Genomic DNA, 24,112 nt, shown 5'->3' with positions numbered 1-24,112 from the left:
CTTATTTTCTCCTCTAGGACTTTTAGGTGTCATGACTTACATTTAAGTCTTTTATCCATCTTGAGTTTGTTTTTGTATATGGTATAAATTAGTGGTCGAGATTCATTTTTTTCATGTAGCTGTCCAGGTCTCCCAACACCATTTGTTGAGGAGGCTATTTTTACTCCATTTTATGCTTGTGCCCCATTTATTGAATATTAATTGACCATACAAACAAATAATATTTATTTCTGGGCTCTCTAATCTGTTCCATTGATCTATGTGTCTGTTCTTATGCCAGTACCAGTCAGTTTTGATTACCGTGGACTTGTAATATAGTTTGATATCAGGTATTGTGATTCCTCCTACTTTGTTCTTCTTTCTTAAAATTGCTGAGGCTATTCAGGGTCATTTATGGTTCCATATAAAATTTTTAAATGTTTGTTCTATGTCTGTGAAATATGTCATCAGTATTTTTATAAGGATTGTGTTGAGTCCATAAATTGTTTTGGGTAGTATGGACATTTTGATGGTGTTAATTCTTCCAATCCATGAACATGGTATATGTTTCCATTTGTATGTGTCTTCCTTAATTTCTTTCTTCAGTGTTGTGTAGTTTTATGAGTAAAGGCCTTTTACCTCTTTGGTCTTTTACCTCCTTGGTTAAGTTTATTCCTAGATACTTTATTTTTCTTCTTGGTATAGCAAATAGGATTTTTTTTCTGATTTTTGTTTCTGATATTTCATTATTGGGGTACAAAAGTGCCTTCAATTTCTGAATATTGAGTTTGTATCCCACTGTTTTGCCAAATTCACTTAATAGGTCAAGTAGCTTTTTTTGTGGAGTCTATAAGGTTTTCTATGTTCACTATCATGTCATCTGCAAACAATGAGAGTTTTACTTCTGCCATTCCAATTTGGATGCCTTTTATTTCTTTTTCTTGTTTGTTTTTTGTGGCTCGAACTGCCAATACTATGTTGAATAGAAGAGGTGAAAGTGGACACCCTTGTCTTGTTCCTAATCTTAATGGCAAAGCTTTTGGGTTTTGCCTGTTGAGTAAAATGTTGGCTGTAAGTCTTTCATATATGGCCTTTATTATGTTGAGGAATGCTCCCTCTACTCCCACTTTGCTGAGTGTTTTTATCAGAAATGGGTGCTGCACCTTATCAAATGCTTTTTCCCTATCTATTGATATGATCATGTGATTTTTATCTTTCCTTTTGTTTATGTGATGTATTATGTTTATTGATTTGCAAATATTGGACTATCCATGCATCCCTGGGATGAGTCATACTTGATCATGGTGTATGATCTTTTTCATGTGTTGGTGGATGTGGTGTGCCAATATTTTGTTGAGGATTTTAGCATCTATGTTCATCACAAATATTGGCCTGTAGTTTTCTTTCTTTTTTGTGTCTTTGTCTGGTTTTGGGATTAGGATGATGCTGGACTCATAAAAAGAATTTGGGGTCTTCCCTCTTCTTGGATTTTTTGGAATAGTTTGAGAAGGATGGGGATACGCTCTTCCTTAAATGTTTTGTAAAGTTCTCCTGTGAAACTGTCTGGTCCAGAGCTTTTGTGTGCTGGGAGTTTTTTGATTACTGATTCAATTTCACTAGCTATTAACAGTCTGTTTATGCTTCCTGATGCTTGATTCAGTTTTGGAAGATTATATGCTTCTAGAAATTTGTTCATTTCACCCAGGTTTCAAATTTCTTGGCATATAGTTGTTCATAGCACTTTCTTATGATCCTTTGCATTTCTGTGGTATCAGTTGTAATTTCTCCTCTTTCATTTCTGATTTAAATTTTTTTGGTCCTCTTTCTTTTTTTTCTTGATGTGTCTGGTTAAAGATCAGAACTTCTTTCAAAACGAGGGCCTGAGTGCTTAAGAGTCAACATCTATCCTGAAAAGCAGGCCGCAAAGAGCAACAATCCTGCCCTCAGCCCTAGGAGGCACCAGGCAGAGGAAACAGGTAAAAAGCGAAGTAATATCCCCTCTAGAGGTAAGTAAGGGAGATGAGGGCTGCAACCACCAACTCCCAATCTCAACAAAGGTGGCCTGAGCAGAGCTGGCAGGCTGAGCTGGGCCCTCATTTCCTCTGGTGGTAGTCTCAGGTTGATGAAGGCCTTGGTTTAAGTGTGGAAGCCCAATTCAAAGAAGGGGAGTCAGTGCCTAAGGGGATTCAGGATTGTGACACTGAGGTGAATGGGGGACCAGCTCAGAGAGTAGGAGGCCAACTAAAATTTCAGCCCTCTTTTCAGCCCTGGGAGATTGGGCATGTCAGCATGATGAATTGGACTCACTTCTTCCCAGGCCATCTTATGGAGGGAATAGATTAGGTCAAAGGGGGCAACCTCTTGTCATGGGTGGCAGGGTTTCATGTTATGCCAAGTTTCTCCAAGAGACGATTGGGTATTATGGGAATGTGCCACACCATACCAGTGGGGACACAAAGAATCCTCCCTATTTTCCATGCTAGCACATCTCAAGGATAGATGTCATGCAGGAGGGCACTTCCATAGTCACTCAAGAGAAACAGGAAATTGAGGAGGGTGGTCCCAGGTTAACAGAATGAAAACTCATGACCCCAGCAGGAGTCAAATTTAGACCTTGAATTGGGATCCTGTGTGGAACCCCCTGCCATAGGACCTCAACTTGCTTGCAATAGCGCCCACCCTTGGAAGAACACATTTGGTCAGAAAAGGTCAACTTCATTTCCTTCTATTGAGTTTCAGGGAGATTGGCTCTTAACTGTAAGAAGCACTCTACCAGGACATGAAAGTGTCCATCTCAACTCTTTACTATCATCCCCAGAAATCTCAGGGATGGTCTGTCAAGTGGAACAACACCCCTACTTCCTTATATAAGGTCTAAGAGAGGTCAGATCTGTAGTTGGAAGATCCAACTACCAGTCATCCCAAAAGGAGTCGTCCCAGGCCTTACAAGAAGGCAAGGTGAGGACCTTGACTGACAACTGAGGATCCAAATAAAACCAGGAAACAGAGGGTCCCTCTGATTTCTCAGCACTGGGCATTCCCTGATACGTAGATGGACTGAGGCTCCTGTTCAGTTATTTGTCCTGGCACCCTGAGAGCATTACAGTGTCAGCATCAGAGTAGCAGAGGGGAATGTGCCCAGGCTCTGGCCATGGTTGATGTGATAATATGGAAGATGAACTGAGAGGACCCCACATGCCTCAACAAAGGGGGCTATACTGACATCACCTGCTGTCACCTGAACAAAGTCAGGGCAAGGCTGATAGGATGCAGCCTGAGACTCGCTCTAAAAATTCTGTGGTTTCTCTATGGGATTTTTAGGGGACAGGCTGACCTGGAGAACAGAAGCTTCATGGGTTTCTAGAGTAGTGCTCCATAAAAAGCCTGTGCAGCAGCCTGTAATAAAGCCAAGGTTGAATCTACCCATTGAAGGTGGTCACATCCTCTCTTTCTCCATCCACCAGGTGCCCAAATCACCTTTCTTGGCCCACACTCCTGTCTGCTGTCCTGACCCACAGTCATCATGCCTCGTGGTCACAAGAGTAAGCTCCGTGCTCGTGAGAGACGTCACCAAAACAAAGCTGAGGCCCAAAGTCTTAAGAGTGCTCAGGCCACTGCAGGAGAGGAAGGAGAGGCTGCTTGCTCCTCCTCTTCTGTTCTGGGGGATGCTCCCTCGAGCTCCACTGGTGCTGGTCCTCTCCAGGCATTTCTGAGTGCTTCAGCCATCAGCAGTACTGCTGCAGGTGTTTCATGTGAAAGATCTCCTGGAAAAGCCAAGGGCCATGGTAGCAAAAGTAAAAATTTGTCTGGGGCTTCAGCTCCCACTGGGACCCCTGGCAAAGATCTTCTAAGTAAGAAGGCTACGCAGTTAGTAGAGTACCTGATGTATCAGTATAAAATAAAGGAGCCCATTAGAAAGGTAGACATGCTGAAGATAGTCCACAAATGGTGCAGAAAGGACTTCCCTGAGATTCTCAGGAAGGCCTCTGATCGCATAAATCTGTTCTTTGGCCTAGAATTGAAAGAAGTCAAGCCCAATGGTAACTATTACATACTTGTAGACAGTCAAGGTGACACCAGCTATGGGAGTCTGAGCAGAGGCTGGAGATTTCCTATTAAAGGGATTCTGATGCCTCTCCTGAGTATGATATTCCTCAATGGCAACCGTGCCTCTGAGAAGGAGATCTGGGAATTCCTAAATAATTTGGGCATCTATGATGGAAAGAGTCACTTCATTTTTGGAGAGCCTAGGAAGCTTATCACCCAAGATTTGGTGCAGGAAAAATATCTTGTGTACCAGCAGGTGTTCAATAGTGATCCTCCATGCTATGAGTTCCTTTGGGGTCCAAGAGCCCACGCTGAGACCAGCAAGATGAAAGTTTTACAGTTTTTGGCCAAGCTCAATGATAGTGAACCCACAGCTTTCCCAGATTTTTATGAAGAGGCTTTGAGAGATGAGGAGGAGAAAAGCCAAGCTGCACCCAGGGCTAGCAGTCCTTCCAAGACCAGTGGGAACCCCACAGTCACATCCAGCCTCTACTCTCCCCCTGAGTGACTCCAAGGTGGAGTGTTCAATTTTTGGTTGGAAAGCCCTGTTAAGCAGTTTCTTAGTATGTAAAATATTTTGTTGGCTTATCTTTCAGGGGTGTTTTTGCATTTTTAAATGGTGTTCTTTTAGGTAGACTATTTACTTTAATTCAGAATATAAGTTTATGAAGACAGGGATCGCACTTTAGAGGCATTTATGAATTGGGTATAAGTGCTTTGTTTTTGAAATAAAAATTAGCAATCCTTAATTACTTTTGTGATCCAGAACAAGTTAACATGGCTTTAGGATAGGAATGTTTTTTGAGATGTGAAATAAGTTTACACTAAAATTGTTGGGAACAGTAAATAGATAAATATATAGATGAATAGGTGGATAAATAAAATTGGCCACTTAAAATTGTGATTACAATTGACATATATTATACTAGTTTCACGTGGGGAACACATTGATTAGACATTTATATAACTTACAAAGTGTTCACCGTCATAAGTTTAGTACCCATATGAATCATATGTACTTATTACAATGTTATTTACTGTATTACTTATGTTTTACCAAGCATAATCTATAACAGCCAAGACATGGATGCTATGTGTCCACCTGTCGACAAGTGGATGAAGAAGATTTACATATATAATATTGGCCACTACTTTTTTGCTTCACTACATGTGTTCTTTCATTGTATAAATTGTGAAGCTATGTACCTGGATTTGCTTTTGTTTTTCAAGACTGTTTGAAAATATAAATCAGTGAATCAGGCCTCTTGGTTCATGGTTTTTATTTCACAGAGTCATTAATGGAGCATCAGCTCTTTGAAATTCTTCACATTTGCATTGGGGATGTTTAGGCAAAGAAGACCCTGTCCTTGCCCATGCAAATATAAAATGTAGATGTTATTACAGAAGAGAGCAAGATAAACTCTTCTTCATACAGAACAAGTAAAGAAACTAAAGGGTGTGGAGATAGCATGTCACCTAGCTTCCATTGCTAAGTAGAATTTAGTCTCATTGGCAGGACAATGTGTAATCTAAGGCCACACCCAGTCAGTGGTCTCACTCTGAGTGAAGTCTGAGGTGGAGTCTTCACATTGTGGTTGGAAATGCCTGTTGACCAGTATTCCTGATGTGCACAGACATCTCGCTATCTCCTATTTTGAGATAATTTTCAAGTGGTGTTCTATCAACAGAGTCTATTTAAGTTCAGAATGTAAGCATACGAATGACAGGGATCACACACTTATTGTCTATATCAAGTTTAGGAGTGATCATTTTGTGTTCTGAAATACACATTGAAAATCCTTAAATCACTTTTGTGATCCTGAAAAAGACAGCATGGCATTCCATTCAGCCTATATTTGGTAATGTGAAAAAAAACTCAAACAAAAACATCTGATGAGAACATAGAGTGGTAGAAGAATGTAAAGTTGGTGAATTACAGGTTTGCCTTATTCCATTCAGTCTTTCTTTTCTTAATTTTAAAAGTTACATACCTAGATATCCTTAGATTATTGAAAAATGAATGAGTTTAGGGGAATGTAAATTGATGTAACCACTATGTAAGACATTATAGAGATGCCTCAAAAAGTTAAAAGTAAAACTACTGTATTCTGCATCCATTCAACTGTTGGGTACTTAGGTAAATGAAATCACTAACATGAAGGGATGTATGTACCCCCATAATCATTGACACAGTATTCACAGTAGTCGCAACATGGAAATGACCTCAGTAACCGTTAATGAATGAATGTTCATTAATGGAAAGGCAAGGTGATATACACACACACTCACCCACTCAGGGGAAAAAGATATATCAATCAGCCATAAAAGAGAATGAATTCCTGGCATTGGTGACAGCACATGCTAGGTGAAAGGTGTAATTTTCAAATGGCACTCTTTCATTAAAACTTCAAAAGGCATAGACAAATACTGTGTAGTATCACTTATATTTTGAAATTTTAAAACACACACAATGATAAATCACGGATCGAAGAGATTGGTGTTTGCGGAGTTGAGGGGGGTTGAAGGTGGTCAAAAGGTACAGACTCAGTTATAAAATAGCCCCTGGGGATATAATGTAGAGGAACAGTAATAGTTAACAATACCATATTAGATGTGTAAACATAGGGAACAGACTCTATCTTTCATGATATAAGAAAGAAAAAAACCTGTTGATCATTTTTTTCCAGTGTATATGTTACAATACTTAATGAAAAATTATTACAAATTTAATAGCTTCAACCTACACACATTTAGTATCTCACAGTTGTGTAGGTCAGAAGTTGGGCATGGAGTAGCTGGGTTCTTTGGTTTGAAAATGTCAAAACTCCGCCATCAGTGCAACGGGTAGATTTGTTCTCATGTGGTACTCAGGAGCTCCTTCCAATACCATGCATTTTAGGGGGCAGAATTCAGTTACTAGACATTAAAGGACTAAGGTTCCCATTTGCTTGCAGGCCATTGGCTAGGGAACATTCTCAGGTCTCTCTTAGGCCTTTGTTATGCTATGCAGCTCCTTCCATCTTCAAAGCCAATGAGGAGAACCTCCCTCTCACCCTTTAGAATTCTCTCACCAGGAAAAGCCTCATCCGATTTAAGGACTTACCTCATTAGGTGTGTGTGGCTCATGGATAGTCTCCCTACTTTAAGAATATCAGACTTGGGACCTCCATTACATCTGCTAACTCCCTCACAGCAGCAACTAGATTAGTAATTGACAAATTAACTGGAAAACCTGTTTGTACGTCAGGAGTCAGGAATCCAAGAGGTCACCTTGGAATTCGGACTGCCTGTGTCCTTGAGGTATTTTGGTTATGTTTGTAATTAAGAGCTTTAACCTTTAAATGTACATAATAAGATAAATATTGTTACTGATGTATGCCTCAAAATAACTTGGGGGCTGAAAGTGTATATAGATGAGAAAAGATTTGCCATATGTTGATATTGCTGCAGCTGGGAAATGAGTACCTAGAGCATTGGTTACATTATTCTCTTACTACTGCAAATGTATAAAGTTCATCACTCAAGTATCACAGAGCAAGTAAATTAAATAAAAACTTTCAAAATTTTTAATAAAACAAGTATAACATTATAATATAGAAATGTTAAAAGCTCAAAATCACTTAGTTTATTATTGTATTATTTAAGACTATTACTTACTTCTCACATTACTTAAGATCATTGTAGCAAATATTCTCAAAATGTTAACTTATACTTGAAAGTATGCAACAAAATTAAACATTGATTTGCCAGTGACACACTACTCCACTTTCGAAAACTTACCCTTAAGGCTTACACTCAAGCAGATAAAAACATATACATGTTCATGTATGGATTGATTGAAAAAGATGTGGTATATCCACACTGAGTCAGAGCTTCAACCCGAGTTCCCCTACTGCAGCTATGGCCAGTTTGCTGTCCAGGGCATGTCCTGCAACTCCTCCCATCCCTAGTGAGGCCTGAGACAGAGTCTTCACTGTGGTTGAAGAAAGCAGCCAGTCTTCTAACTAGTGAAGACCCAACATTGGGCTCCTGCAAATACAGGGCATACTCTGTCCTACAGTAGAGGGAAATTGGAGATTGATCTTTTGTTTTTTCTATTGTATGTGTTGTCCCTTTCAATTGGTGGTTATCTAACCCCAGGACCTATTTAACTCCAGAAATGAGTGATGTGGATCACATATTTTTTGTAGATTTGAAAATAGGAATTCTGGTATTCAGTAAAGGTGGAAAATTATACGATAATTTCCTGTGATTTAGAACAAGATACCATAACATTGGAATAATGGTTTTTTTAAAATGCGGAGGGGTTGTTACCATACTGTAAGTCTGTGTTATCAAGAGAATGGAAAAAAATGTAAAACATATTCAATTATCCCTTTGTTTTCTTCCTTTTAGGTTCTTTGTAAAATTGAAGAGTATGGATGTGGATTAGCTCAGCTAACTGAAAGATATTGGAGAAATTACATCATAATACAATTGAATTCTTGTACACTTGCTCTTTACAAATCCAAACATTAATTCTGCATCTGCTCTTTGGACAGCACCATACTACTGGGGATACTATGAGAAATGGACCCTGCCTTCGCTGCCCATAGGATTTTAAAGTCTAAGAACAGTTTTCATGTGAAGTAGGTGGTCAACTTCTCCATGATGTCTGAAGACCAGTAAAATTAAGGGGTCAGAAACGGGGCCTGAGGTTCCTCATTTCTGGTCTAGGACACATGCTGTTCAGCACCATAGTTAAATACTAAAATAGTGAAGTTGTGAGACGGGAAGTGATGTGAAGGACACAGCAGGGTGGGCTACATGAGGCTGAGATCATGGTGGGAAGGGGCCAGGCCATCAGATAAAGGGTCTCAGAGTTGAAAGACTTACACCTGGAATGACAAGCTACCCTTACCAGTTCTTTTGGAATTTCCTTACTGGGCAATATTTTTTCTTTTTTATTTTTTAAAGCTTTTTTCTTGTAGAATTACAGTTGTCCTAATATTCCCCCTGTTACTTTCCTCTGTCCCACCCACACTCCTACCCCTCAGTCAGTCCCCAGCCTGTTGTCCATTACCGTGGATCTTTTCGACATGTACCTTGGCTAGAAGCTTCCCTTTCTCTCGCCTGGTCTCCCTCCATCCCTCCCCTCTGCTCACTGACAGATTGTTCCTTATGCCCACGTCCCTGGTTCTATTTTGCTTGCTCCTTTGTTTTGGAATCATGAGTAGACCAGAGAGAATCTCCACATGGGACAGGGACAGGATGCATCCTGTGCTCCTATTCCTCTGCACATGACCACAGTGCACAGACAAGTATGTACTTCAACACCAGAGAGGATCTGTGAAGTAAGGGAGATGGTGTGTAATGGAAACTCAGGATCTATCAGGATGGCACCTTTTTCAGTGTGTTGTACTAGAGTGCCACATATTTGCTGATATCTACTGCATACTTGTTATTCCTTTAAGGTGAGTGGTATTATCTGGGGTGGAAATAATCATAATCATAGACATAACAAATATTGTGCAAAATCTCAATGAATTCCAGGCACTGTGCACATTTTCACACACATTGAACACAATCCATGAACCCTACCAGAGAGGGCTTTAAAAAAATACCATGACTCCCTGGCTAGTGTAGCTCAGTGGATTGAGCACCGGCTGCGAACTAAAGTGTCGCAGGTTCGAATCCCAGTCAGGGTACATGCCTGGGTTGCAGGCCATGACCCCCCACCAACCGCACAGTGATGTTTCTCTTTCTCTCTCTATCTCCCTCCCTTACCTCTCTAAAAATAAATAAATAAAATCTTTTAAAAAAATACCATGACAAATGCAGAACCTGAGGCCCGTACACTAGCGACTAAGTGACAGCACTGGGACTAGAACCCCTAGATTACATTAGTCCAGAGCTTCCGGGAGAACACTCTTTCCAGCTGACCACAAGTCAGTTAATTCACTTATGTCTACTACCCCAAAGCACAGCTCAAGTGATAAAACAGAGGACCTTGTGACCAAAACACTGGATGGACTACATAACAAGAGCAGTTAAAAAACCCACATAAACAAGAGATATGAATAAAGGAGACGCAGTACTTAGTGCCAGTATGATCAGCTACATATGCAACATCAGATAGTGTCAAAACATCAGTCAGGGATCACACACATCAGGCTCTACCCTTTCTATGCTCCCTAAGCCAGGCTCATGAAAAGAAAGAAGGTATCAGGTTTCTTTTCTCAGACAGCACAGCACATGGGCTCTGATATGTGCTGCAGTTTCCTAATGTTACATCACTCATGGAGGGAACCCATTTTCTGCACCTTTGCAGGAAGTAGAATATACAAGTACTGGGAGGGAGGTGTCACCACCCAGGAAGCCATTAGTCAAGAGACAGGTGCCAAGTTGAGGACTCCCATGACCGAGGGGTGAGGAAACAACCATGCCAAATTAAGTGGATCAAAAGAAAATCGTAAGGAGGGTACCTTAGTTTCGTCGGAGTCCAAGGCTCTGACAGATATGCTGAGGATCCTGCCTGGGAAGAGTAGAGGGAATCAGCCAGAACACTAAGTCCTAGAGTTTCACCTTCATTTGTCTCTCCTTAGAGGCCTTGAGGGACCATGATCCTATGAGGATGACCTTGATTTCCAACATGGAATTCCCAGAAATGTGGGATATTAATGTAACATGAGCAGAGTCAGGAAAGCAAAGGCCAAAGTTACAGGACTGTGCATGTGTCAAAGTAAGGACCCCAAAGTGAACTAAGGATAGAACCCAGAGCATGAAAAGGAGGTCTCACAAAGTCTCCTGTGCTATCATTCCTGGGAAGCCCCTGGCAGAGATATCAGGCTGGACAGTCTCAAAGAGGTCTGCACCATGGTGTAATGCAGACAATTTTCATCTGGAAGAAGGAATGACTGGGTCTCTAACAGGAATCCGTCTATATGAGTATCCTGAGTATTATGAGGGGCTGCACCAAAAAAAAAAAAACAAAACACAGGGGGGGTCACATAAAAACAAGGACATTCCATGGCCTTGGGGAACCCAGAAGTGCTGCCACTGAGTGTCCACACTTTCCACGGAGGTGGTCTCAGGGAGGGAAGAGCCTTGCTTAATAGGATCCAAGCCCAGTGTTCCAGAGACAAGAATCTTGCACAGAGGCGACGCAAGTACACTTCGTGCTAAAAGGGAGGATCACCCTGGCAACCCCACAGCCTGGCCGAGTGCCCAACCTTGGTCTGGCCGGTAAGGCCCAGGGCCCACATCAGAAGCTGTCCACAGAACTGCCACATGGAACTCAGGAAAGTGAGCACTTGGTGTGCAGCCGGAACCACCCATGTCACTGGAGGGACAAGCCAAGACTCTGACCACACAAAAAACACGGACACTGAGTGAGGACTTAGGGCCCACCCACTCCTAAGCAGTGCGGTCCCGCATATGTTCCCGGGACTCTCAGTTATCAGGCACCCGGGACAGCCCCCACCAGTTAGGACCCACCCACTTCCGCCTGGGGCGAGGGCCTTTCCTGGTGCTCCCTGCTGGCGCCTTTCCGGCTCAGGCCGGATTCTCAGGCCTCGCCTCGAGTCCAGGTGACGACCTACAGGGAAAGAAATCACAGCTCTCCCAGAGCGAAGGTGAGCCCACCCCCCCATCCCTTCCCTGTGGTCAAGCTCCGAGAGGCCCGAGGACAGCCGTGGGGTTGAATTCTGCCTGGAGTGTGTTAGTGAGAAGGCCGTCCCCTGCTCTGTGGGTATAGTCTGATTCCGCAGAAGGGCGACATGCAGCTGTGAACTGCTTTCAAGATGAGGGCCTGAGTGCTTAAGAGTCCACCTCTGCCCAGAAAAGTGGGCCACACAGAGCCGCAACCCGGCCCTCACCTCTAGCAGGCTCCAGACATAGGAAACAGATAATAAGCAAAGTAACTTTCTCTCTAGGGTAGCTAAGGGAGACCAGGGCTGCACCCACCAGCAACCAAACTCAACAAAGGAAGCCCGGGGAGAGCTCGCAGGCTGAGCTGGACCCTCATTTCCTCTGGCGGTAGTCTCAGGGAGGTGAGGGCCTTGGTTTAATGGACGAAGTCCAAATGAGAAAAGGGGAGCGAGTCCCAGGTGGGATTTAGGGTTGTGAAACTGATGAGGATGGGGGAGCCCGCCCAGAAAGTAGGGGTCCACCTGAAGTCTCCGGGGTTATTCTCAGACCGGGAAGTTTGAGCATATCGCCATGTTGAGTTGCACTCCCTTCTTCCCTTCTTCCCGGAGCATCGCTGGGAGGAGACAGCTTAGGTCAAAATGGCGATCTCCCGGCATGAGTGGCAGGACTTCACATTATGCCGGGTATCTCAGAAAGACCATTGTGGACTTTGGCGAAGTGCTGCACCATATCAGTGGGGCCACACAGTGTCCTTTGTATTTTCCGTGCTGGCGGCTCTCTAAGATAAGTTTCAGTCTGGAGTGCCCATCTGTCTTCACTGAAGGGAAAAGGGATAGTGAGAGGGGTGGTCCCATACTATCAAAGAGAAATTGCAACCTAAGGAGGACAAAAATTTAGAATTTGAATTTCGATTCTGTTTGGAACAACTACCATGGGAAATTCACCTGCACGCAACAGCCCCCACCCACTCCTGGGCGATGTGCTTTGGTTACATAAGGTCCACTTCATATCCACTTGTTGCTTCTCAGGGAGGTTGCAACTATCTATGAGCAGTTCTCCTCCGGGAGTCCACTTGAGAAATATGCAGAGGGCTCAAGCAACCAAGCAACCAACCCCCCAAACAGAGGACATCAAAGCCTCCATCCCTGTCTTTAGCTATCAGCCCTGGATAGCTCAGAGATGGGCAGTCAGGTTGAGCTTCCCTGCATTTCTTCATATCAGGTCTAAGGGAGCTAAGATCCTTAGTCTGTAAGTCTAGCCACCATTGAAAGAGAAGGCAGAGGTGCCAGTCCTCACAAGGAGGCAAACTGAGCAGCTTGACTGACAACTGATGATACTCACGAACTCAGGAAACAAAGGAGCCAACCAAACTCTGGGCACTGGGTGTCCTCTGACAGGCAGGTAGACTGAGCCTCCGTTTGTGGGTCTCAGGGAGTGTTGAGGTGTCAATGTCAGGGTAGCAGAGGAGAATGTGCCTGCCGAAGGTGCTCACATCCTCTCTTTCTCCAACCACCAGGTGCCCAGATCACCTTTCTGTTGGCCCACACTCTTGTTGGCTTTCCTGAAAATCACCCATCATGCCTCGTGGTCACAAGAGTAAGCTCCGCGCTCGAGAGAAACGTCGCCAAAACAGAGCTGAGGCACAAAGTCTTCAGAGTGCTGAGGCCGCTACAGGAGAAGATGCAGAGGCCGCTTGCTCCTCCTCTTCAGTTCTGGCAGGTGGTCCCTCAAGTGCCACTGGTGCTGGTCCTCTCCAGACACCTTCGAGTGCCCCAGCCACCACCAGTGCCACTGCAGGTGTTTCATGCAAAAGATCTGCTGGAAAAGCCAAAGGCCGTGTTTGGAAGAGTAAAAGTTCCTCCCAGGCCTCACCTTCCCCTGAAAGCTTTGCCCTAGATATCCTGACCCGGAAGGCCAGTCACTTGGTAGACTATCTTCTGAGTCAGTATCAAATGAAGGAGCCCATTAGAAAGACAGACATGCTGAAGATAGTCCACAAATGGTACAGGAAGGATTTTTCTGAGATTCTGAAGATGGCCTCAGACCACATGGATCTGGTGTATGGTCTAGAATTGAAAGAAGTCAAGCCCAATGGTAACTTGTACACCCTCGTGCAAAAATGAAGATGCCACCGGTGATGAGAGTCTGAGCAGAGCCTGGACTTTTCCTATCAAAGGGATTCTGATGCCTGTCCTGAGTGTGATCTTCTTGAATGGCAACCGCACCTCTGAGAAGGAGATCTGGGAATTCCTGAATATGATGGGCATCTATGATGGAAAGTCTCACTTCATTTTTGGAGACACCAGGAAGCTTATCACCCAAGATTTGGTGCAGGAAGAATACCTGGTGTACCAGCAGGTGCCCAACAGCGATCCTCCATGCTATGAGTTCCTGTGGGGTCCGAGAGCCCACGCTGAGACCAGCAAGATGAAAATCCTGGAGTTCGTGGCCAAGATGAATGATAGAGTCCCCACTTCTTTCCCAGCCTATTATGCAGAGGCTTTGAAAGATGAGGAAGAGAGAGCCCGAGCTGCACTCAAGGCTAGTGGTCCTTCCAAGGCCAGCAGTGACCTCAGACCCACATCCAGCCACTACCCTCAGCCTGAGTGACGTGGAGATGCGGTGTTCCCTCTTTGGTTGGAAAGGCCTGTTAAGCAGCTTCCTAATGTGCAGAATATCTTGTTAGCAACCTCTGGGGGTGGGGGGTATTGCACGTATTCAAATGGTGTGTTTTTAAGCAGAACGTTTCTTTAGATTCAGAATGTAAGTTTAAGAATGACAGGGATCACTCATTTATTGTCATGTACCAGGTTAGCAGTACGCGTTTTGTTTTTCAAATACAAATTGTGAATCCTTTAATGGTTTTTGTGATCCAGAAGAAGGTAACATGGCTTCAGGGTAGGGATATCTTTAGCAATGTGAAGAGAGTTTACACTAACATAAGAGGCAACAGTAGATGGATATATAGAAGGGTAGATTAACTAAAAGTTGGCTGCTTGCTATAACCTTGTATTTGATTACAGTAGATACAGAATATTCTTTTAGATTCAAATGTACAACATAGTGATTACACATTTATATAACTTACAAGGCGTTCACACCTATGAGTCTACAGCCCATCTGAACCATATGTACTTGTTACAATATTATTTACTGTATTAGCTGTGCTGTACCCAGCTGGTCTGTTACAGCCAAGGCAGGGACATAAACTGCATGTCCCATCTGTACATGAATGGGTAAAGAAGATGTGGTACATATATAAAACTGGTCACTTCTCATTTTCCTTACTATATTTAGTCTTTTGTTGTGTAAGTGTAAAGCTGTGTACCTGGATTTGCTTCTGTTTTCAAACATGTTTGATAATATAAATGACAGTGAATCAGACCTCTTGGTTCATGGCTTTTATTTGACACACGCATTAATGGAGCATCAGCTCTTTGGAAGTCTTCATGCCAGCACTGGGAGTGTTTAGGCAAAGGAGACCCTGCCTCTGCCCATGCGGTTTGATTGCAGAAGCTGTCATTACCGAAGAGGGTGAGATTCTCTCTACTTCCTAAGGAACAAGTGAGAAGTAAAGTGTGGCTCGAGGTAGTGTACTTACTACCTAGCCTTCGTCGCTAAGCAGAGTTTAGTGCCATTGGGAGGAGAAGGGGTGACCCAGGGCCATACCCAGTCACTTCTGTCACCCTGAGTGAGGTCTGAGGTGGAGTCTTCACATTGTGGTCAGAAATGCCTGTTGCCCAGTATCCCTGGTGTGCACAGACACCTCCCTGACTCCTATTTTGAGGTAATTTTCAAGTGTTGTTCTAGCAACAGAAAGTCTATTTAGGGTCAGAATGGAAGCCTATGAGTGACAGGGATCGCAGACCTGTTGTGTGTCAGAGTGAGAGTTTTGGTTTTTCAAATTCACCTTGAGAGTCCTTAAATCACTTTTGTGATCCTGAAGATGACAGCGTGGAATTCCATTTGGGCTATATTTGGTAATGTGGGAAAAACTAAAAAGTAGATCTGATGAGAACATAGAGTGGTAGAAAATGTAAAAGTTGGTCAGTTATCGGTTTACCTCACTCCATTCAGCATTTCTTTTAACTTGAGAAGTTACATACCTGGATATCCTCAGATTATTCAAAATGAATGAGTTTAGGAGAAAGTAAACTGATTCAGCCACTATGGAAGACAGTATAGAGATGCCTCCAAAAGTTAAAAACTGAACTTCCATTTTGTGTAGCCATTCGACTATTGGGTACTTAGGTAAATGGAATCATTAATGTGAAGGATTCTTCATGTTCATTGAAACAGTACTCACAGTTGCCACAACTTGAAAACAACCTCAGTAACCATTAATGAATGAATGTGTAAAGGCAGTGTGATACACACACTCACCCACTCAGGGAAAAAGTTATGTCAATCAGTCATAAAAGAGGATGAATTCCTGGTATTGGTGACTGCACGTGCTACGTGAAAGAAGGTGAGCTTTTCAAATGGTGCTCTTCCATTAAAACTTTTGAAAGACATACAAATACTGTGTAGTATCACTTACAGGTAGAATCTTGAAAACACACACTGATAAGTTAACTCCCAGATTGAAGAGATTGATGTTTTCCCAGGGGGGTGGGTGGTGGGTGAAATTGGTGAAGGTGGCCAAAGATACAAACTTTCTGTTATACAATAAATAGCCCCTGGGTATGCAATGTGCAGGACGAAAACTAACAGTTAACAATACTGTATTAGATGTGAGAACATAGACAAGAGAGTATATCTAAATGATCTAATTATGTGAAAAGAAATAAGAAGCTGTGGCTGGTGTGGCTCAGGGAATGAGCTTCACACCATGAAACAAAGGGCCGTAGGTTTTATTCCCAGTCAGGGCACATGCCTGGGTCACAGGCCAAGACCCCGGTTGGGGGGGTGCTGAAGAGGCAACCACACATGGATGTTTCTCTCCCTCTCTTTCTCCGTCCCTTTCTGTTTGTATAAATATATAAAATATTTTTTAAAAAAAGAATAACAAAGAATCTATACATAACTTTTTTTCAGTGTACCTATTGCAATGCTTTAACTTTTGACAAATTGCCAGTATTTAACACATTCTCCCTACAGACATTTAGTACCTCACAGTTCCATAGGACAGAGGCTGGGTGTGGAGTCACTGGGATCCCTACTTCAGAAGTCTTAGAACTCTGCAATCATTGTTCCTGGTGGCTTTGTTCTCGTGTGGAGCTCAGGAGCTCCTTCCAATGCCACACATTTTGGTGGGAACAGAATCCAGTTACCAGGAATTCAAGCACTAAGGTTCCCATTTGGAGCATTCTATGGGCTAGAGATCATTCTCAGGTCTGTCTTAGGTCTTTGCTATGCTGTGCAGCTCCTTCCATCTTCAAAGCTGGCCAGGAGAACCTCCCTCTCATCCTTTGGATGTCTCTCCCCCAAAAAAGCCCCATCCAATTTAAGGATTCACCTCACTAGGTCTGGCTCCCAGAGGATAATCTCCCTATTTTAAGAATATCAGATTTCAGACCTCCATTACACCAGCCAAATCCCTCATAGCAGCACCTAGATAACTGTTGGATGAATTAACTGGAAGAAGATGTTTGTACACCAGGAATCAGGAATCCAGGAGGTCATCTTGGAATTCAGACTGCCTGTGTCCTTGAGGTATTTTGGTTATGTTTGTAAGTAAGAGCTTCAACCTTTAAAGGTACAGAAAAGGATAAATATTGTTATTTTGTTTGCCTCACAATAGTTTGAGGGCTGAGGGTGACATGGATAAGACCAGACTGGCCGTGTGTTGATATTGCTGAGGCTGGAAAATGAGTACCTAGAGCACTGGTTACATTATACTCTTACTACTACTGGAAATGCCCTCATTTCTTCATAAAAAATTATCCAGAGCATGTGAAGTCAATCAAAGCTACAAAACATTTTTTTAAGGATTTTATTTATTTATTTTTTGAGAGAATGGACGGGAGGGAGAGAATAGGGAGACATCTATGTGTGGTTGGCTCTCATGCGCACCTCACTGGGGACTGGTCTGCAACCCAGGCATGTGCCCTGATTGGGAATCAAACCTGGGACCCTTTGGTTCACAGGCCAGCACTCAATCCATGAAGCCACACCAACCAGAGCCAAAACGTCCAAAATTTCTAATAAAACAAGTATAACATCGTAATATAGACTAATTGAAAGTAGCTCAGAATTACTTAATTTATTATTATACTATGTAAGAATATTACTTATTTCCCACATTACTTAAGATCATTGTTGCAAATATTCTCAAAATGTTAACTTATACTTGAAAATATGCAACAGAAGTAAACATTGATTTGCCGGTGACACACTACTCCACTTTCGAAAACTTACCCTTAAGGCTTACACTCAAGCAGATAAAAACATATACATGCTCATGTATGGATTGATTGAAAAAGATGTGGTATATCCACACTGAGTCAGAGCTTCAGCCCGAGTTCCCCTACTGCAGCTATGGCCAGTTTGCTGTCCAGGTCATGTCCCGCAACTCCTCCCATCCCTGGTGAGGTCTGAGACAGAGTCTTCACTTTGTGGTTGAAGAAAGCAGACAATCTTCTAACTACTGAGGAGCCAACATTGGGCTCCTGCAAACACAGGGCATACTCTGTCCTTCTACAGTATGGGGACATTGGAGATTGATCCTTTGTTTTTTCTATAGTGAATGTTGTCCCTATCAATTAGTGGTTATTTAGCTCCAGTACCAAAGATTATGAGTAACCTGCTCACACACTTATTGGAGACAGGCCAGATGAAAAAAATAGGAGCTGTGGTATTGTGTAAAAATTGAAAGTCATTGGATCATTTTCTGTGATTTAAACCAAGATACTACAATATTGGAAAAAGGAATAAAAAAAAAAAGAGGATGAGGGGTTGTTACCACACTGTAAGCCTGCATTACAAGGAGAATGGGAAAAAAATTGTAAAACGTTTTCAATTCTTCCTTTGTTTTCTTCCTTTTAGGTTCTTTGTAACTTTGAGGTATATGCACGTGCATTAGCTCAGCTAACTGAAAGATGATGGAGAAATTAAACCATAGTACAATTGACTTCTTGTACACTTGCTCTTTACAAACCTAAACATTAATTCCGCATCTGCTCTTTGGAAGGCACCATACTATTGGGGATACTGTGAGAAATGGACCCTGCCTTCGCTGCCCATAGGATTTTAAAGTCTAAGAACAGTTTTCATGTGAAGTAGGTGCTCAAATTCTCCATGACGTCTAGAAGACCAGTAAAATTAAGGGGGTCAGAAATGGGGCCTGAGGTTCCTGATTTCCAGTCTAGTAGAGAAGCCATTCAGGACCATAGTTAAACATTAAGAAACGGAAATTCATGCAGTGGGTGGTAATGTGAAGATCAAAGCAGGGTGGGCTAGATGAGGCTGTGATCATGGTGGGAAGGGGCCAGGCCCTCAGATAAAGGGTCTCCGAATTGAAAGGCTTACACCTGGAATGACAAGCTACCCTTACCAGTTCTTTTGGAATTTCCTTACTAGCCAATATCTTTTATTTTCTTTTTTTAATTTTTAGAACTTTTTCTTATTGTTGTAGAATTACAGTTGTCCCAATATCCCTACTGTTGCTCTCCTCTGTCCCGCCCACTCCCCTACCCCCTCAGCCAGTCCCCAGCCTGTTGTCCATTACCGTGGATCCTTTCTACATGTACCTTGGCTAGAGGCTTCCCTTTCTCTCGCCTGGTCTCCCTCCATCCCTCCCCTCTGCTCACTGACAGATTGTTCCTTATGCCCACGCCCCTGGTTCTATTTTGCTTGCTCATTTGTTTTGGAATCATGAGTAGACCAGAGAGAATCTGCACATGGGACAGGGAAAGGATGCATCCTGTGCTCCTATTCCCTCTGCACATGACCACAGTGCACAGACAAGTATGCACTTCAACACCACAGAGGATCTGTGAAGTAAGGGAGATGGCGTGTGATGGAAACTCAGGAGCCATCAGGTTGGCACCTTTTTCAGTGTGTTGTACTAGAGTGCCACATATTTGCTGATATCTACTGCATACTTGTTATTCCTTTAAGGTGAGTGGTATTTTCTGGGGTGGAAATAATCATAATCACAGACATAACAAATATTGTGCAAAATCTCAATGAATTCCAGGCACTGTGCACATTTTCACACACACTGAACACAATCCATGAACCCTACCAGAGAGGGCTTAAAAAAAAAACATGACAAATGCGGAACCTGAGACTCATACACAGCGAATAAGTGACAACACTGGGACTGGAACCCCTAGACTGCATTAGTCCAGAGCTTCCGGGAGAGCACTCTTTCCAGCTGACCACAAGTCAGTTAATTCACTTATGTCTACTACCCCAAAGCACAGCTCAAGTGATAAAACAGAGGACCTTGTGACCAAAACACTGGATGGACTACATAACAAGAGCAGTTAAAATACCCACATAAACAAGAGATATGAATAAAGGAGACAGTATTTAGTGCCAGTATGATCAGCTACATATGCAACATCAGATAGTGTCAAAACATCAGTCAGGGATCACACACATCAGGCTCTATCCTTCTATGCTCCCTAAGCCAGGCTCATGAAAAGAAAGAAGGTATCAGCTTTCTTTTCTCGGACAGCACAGCACATGGGCTCTGATATGTGCTGCAGTTTCCTATCTCTACACCACTCATGGAGAGGACCCATTTTCTGCACCTTTGCAGGAAGTAGAATATACTAGTATTGGGAGGGAGGTGTCACCACCCAGGAAGCCATTAATCAAAAGACAGGTGCCAAGATGAGGGCTCCCATGACTGAGGAGTGAGAGAGCAATCACACCAAATTAAATGTATTACAGAAAATTGTAAGGAAGGTATCCCGATTTCATAGGAGTCCAAGGCTCTGACAAATATAATGAGGATCCTGCCTGGGAAGAGTAGAGGGCATCAGCCAGAACACTAAGTCCTGGAGTTTCACCTTCATTTGTCTCTCCTTAGGGGCCTTGAGGGACCATGATCCTATGAGGATGACCTTGATTTCCAACATGGAATTCCCAGAAAAGTGGGATATTAATGTAACATGAGCAGAGTCAGGAAAGCAAAGGCCAACGTTGCAGGACTGTTCATCTGTCAAAGTAAGGATCCCGAAGTGGACTAAGGATACCACGTAGAGCATGAAAGGAGGTCTCACAAAATCAGTGCTGTCATCTCGGGGAAGTCCTAGGCAGAAATGTCAGGCTGATTCAAGTCTGGGAAGTCTCAGGAATCTGAGGTCCTCGGTGTAAAGTAGGCAGGCTTCGTATGGCAAACGGCATGATGGGGTCTCTAACAGGAATCTATCCATGAGGAATAACTGAGTGTTTGAGGGCACCCCCAAAAGCAGACGGTACCCCCGAAACCATAGAGTCTACACATGGACCAGGACTTTCCAGGGCCCTGGGGAACGCAGAAACGCTACCACTGAGTCTCCACACCTTCCACTAGGTGGTCTCTTGGGAGGAACAGCCTTGCCTAGTAGGATAGACCCCAGAGCTGTAAAGACAGGAGTCTTGCATGTAACCGAGGCAAGGCAAGGACACTCATTGCTATAGGAGAGGATCTGCCCCACAAAGCCAGAGCCTCACTGAGTTCCGCCCCTATCGTCAGAACTGTAAGGCCCAGGGCACACATCAGAAGCTGTCCAACGCAACTGCCATATGGAACTCTGGAAAGTAAGCATTTGATTTGTGGCCAGGACCACCTGGCTCACTAGAGGAACAAGGTGAGGCTCAGAAACACAAAAATGCGGACCATGAGCGAGGGTCTAGGGCCCACCCACTCCTAAGCAACAGGGTCCCCCAGACCCCAGCGCGGCTCTCAGTTCTCAGGCACCCCAGACAGCCCCGCCAGTTAGGACCCACCCACTATGCTTGGGAGTGAGGGCCTTTCCTGGTCCACATGGCTGGCAGCTTTCTGTCTGAGGGCAGATTTGCGGGACTACTCTCGAGTCAAGGTGAGGACGCTGAGTGGGAGGTGAAGAAACCAAATTCTCCCAGAGTGAAAGTGAGCCCATCCCCCATCCCTGCCCTTCCGTCGGGCTCTGAGAGGTTCCAGGAGAGCCGTCAGGCTGAATTTGGCCTCGAATGTGTTAGTGAGAGGGCCGTCCTTGTTCTCTGGGAGTAGCCCAATTCGGCAGATAGACGATCTGTAGGTCTGAACTGCTTTCAAGATCAGGACCTGAATGCTTAATAGCTGAACTCTATCCTGAAAAATGGGCCGGAAAACAACAGCAACCCAGCGCCCACCTCTTGGAGGCTCTGGGCAGAGAAGACAGATAAGGGAAGTATCATCTCTCTAGTGGTAAATGCGGTAGGCAAGGGCTGCACCCACCAACTACCAAACTCAGCAAAGGAGGCCCGGATTGAGCTGGCAGTTTCAGTTAGGCCCTCATTTCCTTCAAAGTGGTCTCAGGGAGGCGGTGGTCTAGCTTTAGAGTAGGAAGCCCAGTTCATAAAAGGGGAGCCAGTCCTAAAGGGGATTGAGGGTTGTGACACTGAGGAGGCTGGGGTACCCTGCGTAGAAAGTAGGAGGCCAATGAAAATCTCAGCCCTGGGAGATTGATTGGGCATGTCACTATGATGAGTTGCACTTCTTCCCAGTGCATCTCAAGGAGGAGACAGATCAGGTCAAATGGGGAAACCTCCCATCATGGGTGGCAGGATTTCATGTTATGCCAGATGTCTCATAGATACCACTGCAGACCTGGTGGTTTGCCGTCCAGTGCCAGTGGGGACACAAAGTATTTTGCCATGTACAATGCTCACGTTTCCGTGGGAAAAGTAAGGATGCATATTATACATGAGTAGTATCAATCCATACCCATGTAGATGTTTTTAATTTATACTGATGTGTTAAAAGTGTAACTCTAGAAAGCAATAAGGATATCTGTATAGAAATAATACCCTGGGATATGATAATATGTTTTGTTTCTATATAACGAAATAAATAATCAACAAAACAAACAAGCAAAATACAACCAAAGACACTGAAAGAGAGAACAGGCTGACAGTGACCAGAGGGGAGAGGGTAGGGAATTTCAGAGGAAAAGAGGAAGGGTTTGCAGGAACAAGTATAAAGGACACATGGCCAAAAACTAGGGGGGTGGAAATGAGAGGGAGGTGGGGAGGGCTGGGGGGTGGGCTGGGATGGGAGTAAAAGGCAGAAAATTGTACTTGAACAACAATTAAAATAAAAAATGTAAAGAAGTAAATAATTAAATTAAAAAGTAAAACAAAACTTTTTTTGAAAGTTTGGGCGAAAAACATGGGTGTGGATTATACACTTGAGTACATTATACATGGCAAAATATGGTATCCTCCCCATAATCTGTGCTGGCATACCTCAAGGGTAGATTTCAGGCTGGAGTGCCAATCAGTTGCTGCTCAAGGGAAACAGAAAAGTGAGAGAAGTCGTCCCAGATTAGCAGAGAGAGAAATTATGACCACAGCAGGAGTCACATTTAGACCTTGAATTGCAATTCTGTTTGGAACCAATTACCATAGGACCCTAACTTGCATTCAGGAACCCCCATCTTGGGTGATAAGCTCTTTGTATTTCTTTACTGGGATAAGGGCATCTTTGATCCCTTTAGTGGGTCTTGGGGAAGTTGGATCTCACTGTGAACAGTTCACTGACAGAGCCCAATTCAGGAATATGAGAGAGGGCTCAGCAACCAATGAACCCTAAATAAAGAGGATATCAAATCATCCATCCCAAAACTTACCTATCAGCCCAGGAGAGCTCAGAGATGGGTTGTCAAGTTGAGCTTCCCTGCATTTCTTTATATCAGGTCTAAGGGAGCTGAGATCCTTGGTCTGTTGGTCCAGCCACCAGTTTAAAGAAAGGAGAAATGTTAGCCTTCACAGGGGGCCAAGGTGAGGAGCTTGACTGACAACTGATGATATAAAGGAACTTGGTAAACAAAAGAACCAACGAAATCTCCCGTGGGTGACCCCTGATTTGTAGGTAGATTGAGGCTCCCCTCTAATTCCTTCTCCTGAGTCCCAGGGAGTGTTGACATGAAATGTCAGAGTAGTAGAGGGGAAGGTACCCAGGCTCTGGCCAGAGTTTACATGATAATACCAACTATGAACTGAGAGCACCCTACATGTCAGAACAAAGGGGGCTACACTGACATCACCTGGTATCACTTGAGTAAAATCAAGGCAAGGCTGGTAGGATGCAGCATGAGACAGTAAAGGTTCAGTGGTTCTACCTTGGGATTCTTAGCAGACAGACTGACATGGTGAACTGGAACCTTGTGGGATTCTTGTGTGGCGATCTCAATGAAGCCAGCAGAGGCAGCCTTCAATAAAGCCAAGGTGCAATTACCTGTTGAAGGTGTTCACATCCTCTCTTTCTCCATCCAGCAGGATCCTAAATCACCTCTCTGTTAGTCTACACTCCTGTCTTCTATCCTGAACCACAGTCATC

The 24,112-nt window shown here is 43.6% G+C and overlaps 2 protein-coding genes across 2 annotated transcripts; both read left to right on the top strand.

Moving 5' to 3' along the window:
* Positions 1-3,502: 3,502 nt before the first annotated feature.
* LOC123829922 (melanoma-associated antigen B2-like) lies at positions 3,503-4,534 on the top strand. Its single transcript, XM_045855843.1, has one exon. The coding sequence runs from the start codon at positions 3,503-3,505 to the stop codon at positions 4,532-4,534; it is 1,032 nt and encodes a 343-aa protein (XP_045711799.1).
* An 8,698-nt stretch (positions 4,535-13,232) lies between these two features.
* On the top strand, positions 13,233-14,265 carry LOC123829920 (melanoma-associated antigen B2-like). Its single transcript, XM_045855841.1, is given in 2 exon segments — positions 13,233-13,775; positions 13,777-14,265. Coding segments are annotated over 2 exon segments (1,032 nt in total).
* Positions 14,266-24,112: the final 9,847 nt, after the last annotated feature.

The sequence above is a fragment of the Phyllostomus hastatus genome, unplaced genomic scaffold (genome assembly GCF_019186645.2).
Source record: "Phyllostomus hastatus isolate PE091 unplaced genomic scaffold, TTU_PhHast_1.1 phas_scaffold_12, whole genome shotgun sequence".
Taxonomy (NCBI): Eukaryota; Metazoa; Chordata; class Mammalia; order Chiroptera; family Phyllostomidae; genus Phyllostomus; species Phyllostomus hastatus.
The sequence above is the reverse complement of the archived record's forward strand: the minus strand, read 5'-3'. Positions and strand labels throughout refer to the sequence as shown.